Source organism: Heterodontus francisci, chromosome 38 (genome assembly GCF_036365525.1).
Source record: "Heterodontus francisci isolate sHetFra1 chromosome 38, sHetFra1.hap1, whole genome shotgun sequence".
Lineage (NCBI taxonomy): Eukaryota > Metazoa > Chordata > Chondrichthyes > Heterodontiformes > Heterodontidae > Heterodontus > Heterodontus francisci.
The window spans coordinates 41,948,239-41,963,684 of record NC_090408.1 but is presented as its reverse complement, the minus strand read 5'-3'; the positions used below and the strand labels follow the sequence as shown (position 1 = coordinate 41,963,684).

The following is a 15,446-nucleotide window of genomic DNA, read 5'->3' as shown; positions in this document are numbered from 1 at the left end:
ACATCAACGCAAGCTCGAGGAACAGCATCTCATTTACCAATTAGGCACACTACAGCCTGCCGGACTGAACATTGAGTTCAATAATTTCAGAGCATGACGGGCCCCCCATTTTACTTTTATTTTTAGTTATTTTTTCTTTTTTACATTTTTTGCATTTTTTTGTATGTTTATTTCATTTCATATTAGTTTGTTCAGTTTGCTTACCCACTGTTTTTTTTCATGTTTGTACTTGCTGCTGTTCAATCTTCAGTCTGTTAACACCCTATCTGTACTAATGCTTTGTCTTTCAACACACCATTAACATATTGTTTGCCTTTGCTCCACGACCTTCTGGTCAGCTATTCAGTGGCCTTGTCCAATCTACACCTTCTCCTTTCTTATCTCTTGCCCCACCCCCGCTTTACTTGCTTATAACCTTTGACATTTCTAATATTTGCCAGCTCCAAAGAAGGGTCACCCAAAACGTTAACTCTGCTTCTCTCTCCACAGATGTTGCCAGACCTGCTGAGTATTTCCAGCATTTCTTGTTTTTATTTCAGATTTCCAGCATCCGCAGTATTTTGCTTTTATTTTAGTTAAACATGACTTTCCCTTAAGAAATCCATGCTGGCTTTCTTTAACCCGTACTTGTCCATGTAACTATTAATTTTGTCCTCAATTATTCTTTCTAGACGTTCCTCCACCATTGAAGTTAAACTGACTGGCCTGTAGTTGTTGGGCTTATCTTTACATCCTTTTTTGAACAAGGGTGTAACGTTTGCAATTCTTCAGTCCTCTGGCACCACCCCTGAGTCTAAGGAAGATTGAAAATTTATGGCCAGTGCCTCCACAATTTCCACTCTCACTTCCTTTAGTTCTTTACTGTGGTTCCTAATTATTGCTGTGTTATTGCCTGGACAGTGAAAGGGAGCTGGAAAATACTGAGTCCTTTAATATCCTTATCCGATAAAATGGAGTCCGCATTTGCTTCAGGTTAGTTTTATAGCTTTGGTAAACTCATATAAGTCACTGTATAAAAATGCTAAACAAATTAGACTAATGCCACGCAATTCCAAGAAGTATTTTTGTGGTTGCAGTGTACATGGTTCATTTCTGTTTCTGGCTCACTATGTGTTTTTTGGCTTCATCCCTCAATCTTCAAAAACAACTTGTATTTATATGCCCCTTTAAGATAGTAAAATGTCCCAAGGCACTTTACAGGAGCATTATCAAACAAAATTTGACCCCTAGGAACATCTCTTTGCAGCTTCCTTAACTATAGCTCCTATTTTGGTATCATTTGCAAATTCCAACATCACTCCCCCTAGACTTGTATCCAACTCATTGATATACACAATTTACAGAAGTATCCCAAGAATTGAACCCTGTAGGAAACTACTATCCACTTCTAACCACTCAGAAAAACCATCCTTAACTCCCGCTTTCAGTTTCCACATGTTCTAACCAGTTTTTGATTCACTTTTCTATTCTCCTCCTAATTCCATACCACTTAATGTTCTCTAAAAGTCTCCTGTGTGGTACCTTGTCAAAGGCTTTCTGAAAGTCCATGCACACCACATCTACTGCATTCCCCATCCACCTCCTCAAAGATGTCCTTCAGGTCTGTCAAACTCTTCCTTTCTGATATCCATGTTAGCTGCTCCTAATTATTTTCTGTTGTCACAATTCACACCTCCTCTATACCTATCTTTTGTTTCTTTACTTGTCCCATTACCATCTCCTTTTGCCTTGCATCATCATCCCTTTTCTCCAGGTCAACTAATAATTCCATTTTTAAAATGGGTATTAGCAGTTTGGGTAGCATCTAAAAGTTTTGCAGTATGGATCGACCTGACAACTTCCCACTCCCCCATGCGCTGAGTTTGTCAACGCAACTAAATGATAACAGTGCGATGTCATTTCATAGAATGATACAGCACAGGAGGTGGTAATTTGGCCCATCGTGCCTATGCGAGCTCTTTGAAAGACCTATCCAAATAGTCCCACTCCTCTGCTCTTTCCCCATAGCCCTGCAAATTCTTGCCCATGTTTGACCTGATTCCATGAGACTTCATGGGGTCCAGAGTCAATGTTGAGGTTTCTCATGGCCACTCCCTCCCGACTGATTACCATTGTGACGCCATCTCTGGTGAGTCTATCATGCCACTGGAACGGGACATATCCAGGGATGGTGATGGAGGAGTCTGGAACGTTGGATGAAATGTATGATTCTGTGAGTAGGCCTATTCTAGGCTGTTGCTTGACATAGTTACAGAACTGCATCAAACAATTATAAGAAAACAAGCTATGTCCTCCTGGATAATTACTTCAATGTCTCAACTAATCCTAAAGAAGATGAATCACCAAGGGATACAAATAAGATAGTTACAAGCAATTCATAATGGCTTGGTTTATCAGAAATAAGTAAAGTCCCTTCACCCATCACACCTGTGCTTTTTGACCTACATTGGTTCCTGTTTGAGCAATGCCTCGATTTTAAAATTCTTATCCTTGTTTTCAAATCCATGGTCTCCCCCATTCCTATCTCTTTAATCTCCTCTAGCCTTACAACCCTCACAGATATCTGCACTCCTCCAATTCTGGCTTCTAGTGCCCTCTGATTTTAATCGTTCCACCATTGGTGGCCGTGCCGTCAGCTGCTGAGGCTCGAAGCTCTGGAATTCTCTCCCTAAACCTCTCCGCCTCTCTACCTCATTTTCCTCCTTTAAAACGCTCCTTAAAACTCATCTCTTTGACTAAGGTCATCCTCAGCACCATTTGCGACTCCTCAGATACTGAAGCAGTCTGTCTAGAAATGCAGCAAGACCTGGCCAACATCCAGTCTTGGGCTGATAGGTGTCAAGTAACACTCGTGCCACACAAGTGCCAGGCAATGACCATCTCCAACAAGACAGAATCTAACCATCTCCCCTTGACATTCAATGGCATTACAATCGCTGAATTCCCCACTACCAACATCCTGGGAGTTACCATTGACCAGAAACTAAACTGGAGTAGCCATATAAATACTGCGGCTAAAAGAGCAGGTCAAAGGCTAGGAATCCTGCGGCAAGTAACTCACCTCCTGACTCCCCAACGCTTGTCCACCATCTACAAGGTACAAGTCAGGAATGGAATACTCTCCACTTGCCTGGATGGGTGCAGCTCCAACACTCAAGAAGCTCGACACCATCCAGGACAAAGCAGCCTGCTTGATTGGTACGCCATCCACAAACATTCACTCCCTCCACCACCGACGCACAGTGGCAGCGGTGTGTACCATCTACAAGATGCACTGCAGCAACGCACCAAGGCTCCTTAGACAGCACCTTCCAAACCCGCGACCTCTACCACCTAGAAGGACAAGGGCAGCAAATGCACGGGAACACCACCACCTCTAGATTCCCCTCCAAGACACACACCATCCTGACTTGGAACTATATAGCCGTTCCTTCACTGTCGCTGGGTCAAGATCCTGGAACTCCCTTCCTAACAGCACTGTGGGTATACCTACCTCACATGGACTGCAGCGGTTCAAGAAGGTAGCTCACCACCATCTACTCAAGGGCAATTAGGGATGGGCAATAAATGCTGGCCTACCCAGCGACATCCACATCCCATGAATGAATTAAAAAAAAGACTCTCGATGTATCAATCCTTTAAATGTAATTTCCTTGTCTTATGTCACTCCCACTGCCATTGTCTACTGTTTCTGTCATTTTATGAATTAAAGTCTGACCTTGAAAGTGATGCATGGAGACTTTGGAAATCTCACTGGCACCATCATGTGCATCAGTAAGAGGAGAGCTGATACAGTTAGATTTTAACAAATTAGCTGGAGGATAGAAAATTAATGATACCTTGTGGTTTCTACAAGCCAAATGTAGTGAGCAAGAAAAGAGGCAGCAAGAGAAACAAGCAAGGCAGATTTTTATTTTGAAATCCAGGATGTTACAAAATGAAAACAGGAATTAGAAGGAAACGTTTGACAATTACACAGCTGGCAATTATGTATCCTGTGATACTATCAGTCACTGTACAGAAACAGAACCAGTTCTGCAGATTAGTTTTGTACAACACAAGAACAAGAAAATAAGGACGGGAATGCGCCAACTCAACAACTACAACAACAACGTACATACGAACATATGAATTAGGAGCAGGAGTAAGCCACTCGGCTCTTTGAGCCTACTCCACCATTCAATAAGTTCATGGCTGAACTGATTACTCCACATTTCCGCCTACCCTTGATAATCTTCCACCCCCTTGCTTAACAAGGATCTATCTACCGCTGTCTTAAAAATATTCAGACTCTGCTTCCAACTGCTTTTTGAGGAAGAGAATACCAAAGACTCTCAACCCTCTGAGAGAAAAAAACTTCCCCTCATCTCTGTCTTAAATGGGCGACCCCTTATTTTTAAACAGTGACCCCCAGTTCTACATTCTCCCACAAGGGGAAACATCCTTTCCACATCCACCCTGTCAAGACCCCTCAGGATCTTATATATTTCAATCAAGTCGGCTCTTACTCTTCTAAATTCCAGCGGGTACAATCTGAGCCTGTCCAATCTTTCCTCGTAAGACAGCCCACCCATTCCAGGTATTAGTCGAGTAAACCTTCTCTGTACTGCCTCCAATGCATTTACATCCTTGCACACAGTACTCCAGATGTGGTCTCACCAATGCCCTGTATAGCTGAAGCATAACCTCCCTAATTTTGTATTCAATTCCCCTCACGATAAATGATAACATTCAATCAGCTTTTGCAATTACGTGCTGTACCTGCATACTAACCTTTTGCAATTCATGCACTAGGACACCCAGATCCCTCTGCATCTCAGAGCTCTGCAATCTCTCACCATTTAGATAATATGCTTCCTTTTTATTCTTCCTGCCAAAGTGGACAATTTCACACTTTCCCACATTATACTCCATTTGCCTGGTATTTGCCTACTCACATAACCTATCTATATCCCTTTGTAGCCCCCTTATGTCCTCTGTACAAGTTACTTTCCTACCTATCTTTGTGTCATACGCAAATTTAGCAACCATACCTTTGGTCCCTTCATCTAAGTCATTTATATAAATTGTAAAAAGTTGAGGCCCCAGCACAGATCCCTGTGGCACACCACTCGTTACATCTTGCCAACCAGAAAATGATGATCCATTTATGCCTATTCTCTGTTTCCTGTTAGCTAGCCAATCTTCTATCCATGCCAATATGTTACCCCCTACACCATGAGCTTTTATTTTCTGCAACAACCTTTGATGTGGCACCTTTTCAAATGCCTCCTGGAAATCTAAGTACAATACATTAACTGGTTCCCCTTTATCCATAGCATATGTAACTCCCTCAAAGAAATCTAATAAATTGGTTAAACATGATTTCCCTTTCACAAAACCATGTTGATGCTGCCTGATTACCTTGAATTTTTCTAAATGTCCTGCTATAACATCTTTAATAATAACTTCTAACATTTTCCCTAAGACAGATGTTAAGCTAACTGGCATGTAGTTTCCTGCTTTCAGTCTCCCACCCTTTTCGAATAAAGGAGTTACATTCGCTATTTTCCAATCTAACGGAACCTTCCCCGAATCTAGGGAATTTTGGAAAACTAAAACTGAAAAGTGTTGAAAGTGGTTTTAATAGCCCCGTATAGAGGCAAAAATTATTCAGCATGCTTTTACACACAGTAATGAGATAGATTCTAAGCAAAAATAATGGCTTAGCACAGAAAGAAAGGATGAGTCGAGTAACACAGGCAACACAGCCCTTGAGCTATGGTATGGATGTTGGTTGACCCGTATGTCAGTTGTATGTGACCAATGCCTGTACATCCCCTCTGCTTTCTCTCCCCCTTCCTGCATCCTCACTTTGTTGAAATCAAGAATAACTTACTTGTCTCAAAGATCTGAAACTCTCATGCCTCCCTAACTCTTTCCTTCTGCCTCCTAACTCTTTCCTTCCTCCAGCACGTTGCAGCCTTTCAGAATACAATTACTGCTTTCTGATTTACTCCAATCTTCTCTTTTACTCTTAACCTTGATGGTGTCTTGGCCCTCCACTTAATACTTCTCAATTTGTAAACAACTTTTCTTTTTATGGAAATGCTATGTTTGCTTTATCATGTAGAAGATTAAATACAAACTCAGCTCCTTATTTGAAAGTTGTGTGCAACAGGAGAATACCTGTAACCCTTTGCGCTGCACCTTCGTAGTGTCGCACCTAACTCGCAGCTTACTCCTCATTACAATTTATGAAGTAGCTATTGAGAAGTATGCTAGTAAGTTGCTAAGTGATGTACAACCAGCTAAGAGCATATTCAAATAGGGAAATGGTCTAAAGTCCACTCCATTGTGACAAGCGCATAAGAAATAGGTGGGAGAGTAGGACATTTGGCCCCTTGAGCCTGCTCTGCTATTTAATAAGATCATGGCTAGCCACCTACCTCCATAATCCCTTGACCTCTTAATGAAAGGGTGAAGCTGGGAAAGTGCAAAATTGGAATGAATGCACCTATTTGAAAAAAGCATATTTGAGGGTTTTAAGTACTTAACATCTGTACATAGAATGTCATTGAATTTAGTGCACAGAAATAGGCCAATTGCCCCATCTTGTCTATGCTGGTATTTATGCTCCAGATAAGCCTCCTCCCACTTTACTTCATCTCATCCCATCAGTATATCTTTCCATTCCTTTCTCCCTCGTGTGCTTATCTAGCTTCCCCTTAAATGCATCTGTATGTATCCAGAATGGTGGATTAACATCAGAAACTCTAATCTTAATCCTAATTTTTTTCCTTCCTGCCTAGGATGATGTTGATTTGAGATGGTTCTGTAGGGGGCTTATAGCTGCCCCTCTCAAGTGGCCATTCTCATTGATCCTAGAGAATGTGTCAGCAATCTGTTTGGCCATGATGCTCCTCCCAGTAGTTTCAATCCTGTCCCCAGTTGGCATTCACAAACACTAAACTTTGCCATTTCCCCAGGAGGTCACAGTTGAGATTATGAATCACGGTGTGGAATTATGGAATAATTTTGTTCCCTAACTCTGTGGTATTCCTCTTAAAGATGATCAGGAGGCATGATACTAAGCAGCACAAAAATAGATAATAAGAAACGCCTCTGAATTACAATGTGGCCCTACTAATCCAGACTGACACTCCCAGTACAGTACTGAGGGAGTGCTGCACTGTTGGAGGTGCCGTCTTTCAGCTTTTCCCTTCCTCAACTGGACAGGAAATTAGCAGCTGAGGTTTGCCCCTTGCCCTGCCCAGGGATTGACCAGCATGGCTATCAATTAAACTATCTAGTTCACTGCCCAAGATTGGACTTTCAATAAACCTAGCCACACCCCAACAACTTCCTTCCCACCATCCCAGATGCTCAAATGAAAGACTATCCCATCAATAATAGGTGTGTATTTTTGTAGGGGTCCTGAAGTGAGGTAAGCACTTTTGAAGTATTGTCACTGTTGTCATTTAGGTGAAGTGGCAGTCAAATTGTACACATCAACCTCCCACAAAAAGCAAGGTGATATTGACCTGATAACCTGTTTTAATTATGTTGATTGAGGGATAAATATTGGACACCGGATGGAACTCCTGTGCTCTTTTTCAAAATAGTCCTGTGGGAACAAAAAAGCTTTTATTTCCAGATTTTTTAAAACTGAATTTAAATTCCCAAAGTGCCAAGTTGGGATTTCAACTCATGTTCTCTGGAATAAAATTCCAGCATTCTGGATTACCAGTCCAGTGACATTGTTGCTACGCTACACTACTATACCTGTCTTAATGTAATGACTTCTGAAATTGTTGCTTTGTAGGGAAATAAGTGCAGACAATTTGTCCACAGCATAAATCACACAAACAACAATGAAATAAATGACTAGATAATTTGTTTTTGTGTTGCTTGAGGAATACCTGTTAACTAGCACACTATGATAACTCCTCTGCTCTTCAAGTCATGCCCTGGAATAACTTACATCTACCTGAACTAGCAGGTGAGGCCCCCATTTTACCACCTCATCTGAGAGACAGCACATCTGACAGTGCAGCACCCATTTAGTACTACATTGAAGTATCAGTCTAGATTATGTGCTCAAGTCCTGGTTTAGAGGCAGAAGTGCAACTGTTGAACAAAGATGGTACTTGGTAAATAAAAACCTTCCTCAGATTGGGTCTATTATTTCATGTCCCTTGGATTCATTCTACATAACTGCTTAAATCCTGTTCTATCATTATCCACTTAAACAAAAGTCAGTATAAAAGATAAACAGTCTGTAACAATTCCAAAACAATCTTGCAGCAATATTACTAATTCAATGGACAGTGCGGCCTATCCGAGCTGTTGTTGATTTGTTACTTTACAGGAGAGAATGTTCTGTATCAAGCCTGACAGAAAACAACTATCATAGTGAATTATGTATGGCTATGGTTATCCATTAGAACAATAAACAATTTGTTTTTTGTTTCAACTTGTTTCTTGCTACATAATTAAACTTCTTTGATCGCCTGCCCATTCTTTGAAGCAGCAAGTTTCCCTTGTTCCTTTCTTTAAACATCTATTGCTCATTATCTGAAAATGATCCCAATAATTCACAGAGAGCAAGTTATACATGTATAATGCCTACTGATAGCTTCATTGTCCTGCCCTTGCGCCTTCTGCTGCTCTATTGTTGGAGCTGGGATATGACATTCATTTTTGGAGGCTACAAGTTGAATTTATTAAGAAAAGATACTTGCATCCTCTCCAACCCCAGTTCTTGATTGCTATTTAATATTCAAAGGTGCACAATGTGTCAATATTCTGTACCATAATGAATGAGAAAGGAATGGAAGGATATGCTGATAGGGTTAGATGAAGAGGAGTGGCAAGAGACTTGTATGTGAATAAACACTGGCATGGACCAACTGGGTCAAATGACCTCTGTGCTGTACATTCCGTGTAATTCGATGCAAACTGAAATGTTTATCTTTTACCTTTCGACTGTCAGTCTTTGAGGGGCAGTCGCTTCACTTACTCCCAGCCACTATCACAGCCTGCTTTGGATTGTCACACAAGCTAGGTTTACAGTGGCTTCCTAGAGTTCTTGCATTTTAAAATGTACTGAAAGGCAGTTACCATGTGCCATGTTAAAATGATCACAATTTCACTGTGTTGTAAATGCTGCTCATGTCATCCAAAGCTTTCAGGTCCTTTTAATTCAGCAGGATGTTGCAATTGGCTTCAATCTGTTTTCCTAGAGTGAGCACGTCATTCTTATTTTCAGTCCACAATTGGCTTTCCAATGTTCATAAAGAAACAAAATCAAACTGAACAAATTCTCCATGTGCTTCCATAGACTCATGTCAACCTACCTTCATGATTTCCCACATGCACAGTCCAATCCTCTAAAAGGACATCTCATCCTTTGGTCCCTGGCTCCATTGTCGGTGGCCACTCATTTAGCCACTAATCTCTTGCCCTTTGAAACTCTCTACTCAGTATGCTCCATCTTACTATCTCCCTCTCTGCTATCAAAACATCCTCAAAACTTTCCTCTTCAACCGTGCCATTGATTCTCTATCTCTTTTTCCTTTTCCATATGTTTGCTGCTCACTGTATCCCTTTATTTATTACTGTAAAGTATTTTGAAAGATCTTCCTGCACAGAGAAGTGTGGTATACGTGCCAGCTGTCATAAGTTACATGTCATAACAGAATTTATTGACCAGGCTCAGTGAGTAGCCTGTGGGTCAGATCCACTCCAGAGACCAGAGACTTGAGCATCAAGTCTAGGCTGACATGCCTTGTGCATTACTGAGGGAGTGCTGCACTGTTGGATGTGCTGTCTTTCAATGAGATGTTAAGCAGAGGGGACTGTTTGCTCTTTTAAGTGGACATAAAAGATGCCTTGACACTCTTTTGAAGAAGAATAGCAGAGTTCTCTCTGGTGTCCTGGCCAATATTTATTCCTCAACCAACATCATTAAAATAGAAATCTTCTCATCATCACATGGTTATTTGTGGGAGCTTGCTGTGCAGAATTGGTGGCCATGTTTCCTACAACAGTGACTACACTTTGGAAAGTATTTTAATTGGCTGCAAAGTGCTGTTGAATATCCTGAGGTTGTGATAGACACGACAGAAATGCAAGTTTTTCTTTTTGTTGTTGTTAAAATTGCAGATTGAATAAGCCACAGCCCTGTCCTATTGAGCCATGAATTCATTACTTTCCTAGCTCCTACGACACGCACGGTCAGACTGAGTTTCCACCCAAGACTGAAGTCGGTAAATAATAATAAATCAATGTTATATTATCCTCTTGGTGATGAATATTCAGAATTTCTTCTATTTATTTGCAATTTTAAGTTATCTTCATCCTTCATCAAGATTATCTACCATGTTTGTGTGGCAGCTCCTGTGCCAGGTCGAGCAACAGTACTCTGCTAATGGATAGACCAGGGCGAGTGAAGCAGTGCGTAGTGTGCTGGCTCTGCTGCCTCAGTTGGTACCCGCCAGTTACATTATTAGATTCACTCTTGACTTGACCTTGACTCCGGTGTTTTGAAGGTGTTGCCAATAGGTCAATGTACAGTCAAGAGTGAAGCCAAGGTATTTTGGTGTTGGGTTGTGGGTGAATGATCGGTTGCAGAACTGGACGTGAAGTTCTTCTCTGGCTATGACGTTCTTCCCTGGCCTTTTGAGTTGTTCAGGTGGAAGGTGGAAATGACAGTCTTGGCGGCATTTGCTTGGCGTCTCCATATTCTGAAGTAGACTTCCAGAGAACATGGATCTTCAGTGAGTGTTTTCTCAATGTCCTGAAGTTCTTTAGCCTGGAAAACCAGGGCCAAGTTGTCAGCATATATGAAGAACCATGACTTTGTGGGAGGGAGGTCACTGGTATATATATTGAAGAGGGTCGGTGTGAGAACTGATCCCTATGGGAGCCCATTGTTGGTTACATGTGGACAGCTGATTTTATCTCCAAGGTGCACATGGAACTGTCAGTTGTTGATGGAGTTGATTAGTTGTAGGGTTTTCCCACAGCAAATGGTTTTAAAGTGACAGCAACCTTCATGTGGTCCTCCTGTTAAAGTAAGTTTTCCAACTAGAAAACCTGCAAACTAATGCTGTTAAGAAGGCGACCAAACCCTGGTCTCTGGGCTCCTCATTCAAACAGTAAAAACCCAGGAAGGTTGAAATGACCGTCTTGACAGCATTTGGTCAGTCTCCATTTTCTGATGCTGGTGTATATATATATATATATATATATATATATAGAAGAGGGCAAGTGTTTCCACCTCCAGGAAATCATGAGGATTATTTCTGGAATATTGAGACCAACACAGCTCAAGTGGCTTCCTGTGCTAGCACACATTGAACCCTTGTTGTCCGCAGGGAAAACATTCTCTTCAAAGAACACACTTCATTAGCTGACAGCTAATGAAGCACTCCCAATGATACAGACCTCAAATAAATATCCACGCACACTCATCTGAAATCTTGTAGCCCCTACTGAAACACACTCCACACCCAACAAACCAAAGACAGCCCACCGCTCATTGGAGCTCCTCCTGGTCGACTGCTAACATCACCACCCGCAACCTGGTAACTGACCCGAGTGGTGAAGTTCAAGGTTTCAATCTCCCACGGAAAATCTGGTCAACCCTCAACCACTTGAGGACGGACCACGGAAGATGTGGCCACTTGCTCCACAGTGGAACATGAGGACCAACTCAAATTGGGACTGTGGCCATCCAGGTCAGACCATTGACCACATATTGAACTCATGCCCTGAGAGAACCATTCCTGATGGCATCACAACCACTCACACTGCATCAGCTGAAGCTGTTGAATGGATTGTTAATCTTGATATCGAACTATAACTGCTTCCGCAGACATACAAAGATATCAATACAAAAGCAAAATACTGCGGATGCTGGAAATCTGAAATAAAAACAAGAAATGCTGGAACCACTCAGCAGGTCTGGCAGCAACTGTGGAAAGAGAAGCAGAGTTAACGTTAACTCTGCTTCTCTTTCCACAGATGCTGCCAGACCTGCTGAGTGGTTCCAGCATTTCTTGTTTTTATTACGAATATATCAAGATTATGGTGCCTCTTCGTTAACATGTAACTCAAGGATTTTAATCAAAATTTAAGTGCACCAAACAGCTTGAGAAAGAGATATCCCTTTTAATCTGATCCTGGATTGTGTGCCACAGACTATTCATAATTATCCATTCAGTGGAGGAATGAATATTTCTCATCAATCCGCATTAACAATACTTAAATTTATCGGGGGGGGGGGGGGTAAAATTTTGTCATTGAAAATGTGTAACATAAATAACTGAGGATTAAGTAACGAATGCAATGGGAATGTAAATATATGAATTACACCAGACATGACATCCCTGCTGATTCCACCTGCTTAAGGCAAGGATGCTCTGCCAAACTTCCACATATTTTAAGGAAGCAGAAAATTGCAAAATGCAAAGTAAGAAAGGGTTGGGTGCTGGCGAGACATGCATTCAAGGTGTCACATCCGTATAAACATGAAACAAAAACAAGAAATGCTGGAACCACTCAGCAGGTCTGGCAGCATATGTGGAAAGAGAAGCAGAGTTAACGTTTCGGGTCAGTGACCCTTCTTCGGAACATGAATGCTGATATGCCACTGTAGCCTCAATCATACCCGCAGGAATAAGAGCCACTTCACAGCAAACCAAGCTCGACGAATGCGGAAGTATTGCTTGCTCACTCTCACTAACTTGCTACGGCATCGGACCCGCCCACCTTCCCCTGGGGCGTTGAGCAGCCAATAACAAAGCACGGTTCCGGAAATTGATTGGTGGAGCCGGTATGCGAACCCCGCCTCCCCCAGGTCGTTTGATGACGTCACAATGCCCGGCGCGGTTGGGTTAGGTTGCACCCAGTTTATAACCGGGGAGGTCGGAAGGAGGCGGGCGGGCACAAGAGAGTGGGTGGTGGGCCTTGGACGATTCAAGAGCAGAGAAGCAGGAGCGGATGGGTCGGGAGGGAGATTATATATATTTTTTTTAAATCACATCACTATTAGGGGCAAATCGATAGGGCACTGAAGGGGGGGAGGAAAAATTGTCGGCGCGAGGCTGAGGAGATTGTTCGACAAGTGGCGGTTGGAGTGCGATGAGCGGCGGGTTCGGCCCCGGCTCCGGTCTCCCGCTCGCCTGGGAGGGTTAAAATCGCTCGTTTATCCTTCAGGAGATGAAGTAATTTCGAGCGTCAGGTTTCTGTCATCTACCGCCTCAGGCCCCGGGTTTATGTTCTGTGGTTTAAAGGTGGGCGGCGGGTCCCGCGTACTTATCCGATTGATTATCCTTTAGATTATTTTCATACCTGTGAGGCCGAGGTCGCTTTTTGTTTTCCGCCCGCTCCTGTGTCTCGGTGTTTTGGCGGTGGTGATGTTCGGGAACAGTCGGCGCGGGGGCCGGGTGCCGTCACTGCTGCTGGTCGGGCTGCTGCTGCTCATGGCCGTCCTGAGCTTCAACTACTGGATGCTGTCCACCCGCAACAGCAAACTGCAGCTGGAGGTGGCCGAGCTACAGGTGCAGGTAGGGCGGCTGCACAGCTGGGGGAGGGGAGGGAGGGAAGGAGAGAGGGGGGGGGGTCTGTCCACAACCCCACCCCCTGGGGATCTGTACCCCACCCCCAACACCTATGCCCATATCTGGGGGAAGCTGTTCCCCAAACACCTGGGGAGCTTTGCACAGACACACCCACCCCTGTCTGTCGTCTCGTACACCCGCTGTACTCCTTAGCTGTCGCCTCACACATTAACCCCACCCACCCATTCACTTTGATCTGTCTCCTTATGCCACCCTGCCCCCACCCCAGGCTGTTTCCTCACATATCACTGTACTTAGCTGTCTCCTCGCATACACACATTGACCCACCCACCCACTCTGGTCTGTCTCCTTATACACCTCCCCCCTTCTCTTCTCCCCCACCCCCCACCAATGCTGTCTGTCTCCTCATGCACACCCCCACCCCCAGTCTGTCGTCTCCTCCACACACCCACTCCCAGTTTCTCACCTACTATATGCATGCATATACACACACACACACATACAGCCATGAAAACTTATGCAAGGTTTATAAGTGGAAGCTAAATGGTAGGCATTGGTTTACATTGTCTTGTATTCATTGAAAGTTCAAGGCTTGGATGGGTTTGGTTGATTTCATATTTGTTTTAAATTTTCCATAGCCCATCCAGAAACATCTGATTAAACAAAATAAACAGCTGTTATGTACATTGAAGGTGCGGCAGGCTCATACGGTTTGCTGTAAATAGGAATATAGAGGACTAAGAATACTGTTAGGACCCAGCAGGTGTGTCCCAAACATTTTGCTTCCTTGTTTTGTACCAAAGTGATGTAAATAAATTGCTCCTGTGGCTTGGGAACAGTAGAATGTGGGAAAAATCTAGTTGGGGAAATAACTAACATCACTGGTGAATTAGTTTTGTGGAAATATCCCATAAGGTTTTTTGCTACATATGCTGACACAACTGCACAGGAGATCATTTGCATTATGTAGAAACAAGGCTGGTTATATGAGGATTCATTGTAGGTGCTCTTGGGTTTGTAGCATGAAATGGCAAAACCCTCATGTAGAGAGGGGCAGGTTTTGGTGAGCTGAGGTTTAGTTCAGGTCTGCTGCATGTGCTGATGAAGTAACCACTTGCATGTATATAGTTGCATTAATGTAGGTAACTGTCCTAAGGTGTTTCACAGGTGTAATCAGACAAAAATGGATGTCGAGCCAAAGAAGGAGCTATTTGGAGGGGTGACTGGAAGCTTGGTTTAAGAAGTGGGATTTAAGGAAAGAGGTAGAGGTTTAGATATGTTGAATTTGATGGAGGATGGGGGGCTGGCCTGGAGAGCAACAGACTAGTCAAGTCTGGTGGTGACAAAGGCATGGGTGAGAGTTTCAGCTGCACATGGGCTGAGGCAGGGACAGTCCTTGTGATGAGGTGTTGGGAGCTCAGCTTGGTGTCAGATAAAATGTTGATTTTTGTGATATCTGGTTCCACCTCAGATTGGCTGGGCTGGAGTATGCATTTGGTGGCAAAGGCCTGGAGCTTGAGGTAGGCGCTGAAGATGACAATCAAGTTAAAAGGTTCACATTTGGTTTAATAGAATTTATAGTACAGCTGATGAGGTCTCCACGATTGGCACTTGTAATTTCATAGCAAGTTTGCAATATTGAAGGTGGTGATGTCCATAGGAAAAGAATGACGATGCACTACTGTACTATCTTGTGATCTGTTCTCAAGCACTGCAAATAGTAAGGGAACATCTTGTGCAGTGCTTGCTGCAGCAGAATTGGGAATAGAGAAGTGAAGAAAATATTTTGGTATAATTCAGGGATTGGTGCAATGTGAAAACTAATTTACTATTTGTCAGATAAATGTAGCTCATAAGGCCAAAGGATTTATGCACTTC

At 42.9% G+C, this 15,446-nt stretch overlaps 1 protein-coding gene across 4 annotated transcripts in view; it reads right to left on the bottom strand.

Annotated features, from left to right (window-relative positions):
• LOC137352572 (novel FERM domain containing protein) overlaps positions 1-13,754 on the bottom strand; it is a 267,200-nt gene extending 253,446 nt beyond the window's left edge. For 3 of the 4 annotated variants that reach the window (XM_068018220.1, XM_068018219.1, XM_068018221.1), the window contains exon 1: positions 13,339-13,754. In XM_068018220.1, coding sequence (XP_067874321.1) covers positions 13,339-13,471 — 133 coding nt within the window. In that variant the 5' untranslated portion in view covers positions 13,472-13,754. The remainder of the gene's footprint in view (positions 1-13,338) is intronic. The other variant, XM_068018226.1, reaches the window with a different exon arrangement.
• Between the last annotated feature and the right edge of the window lie 1,692 nt (positions 13,755-15,446).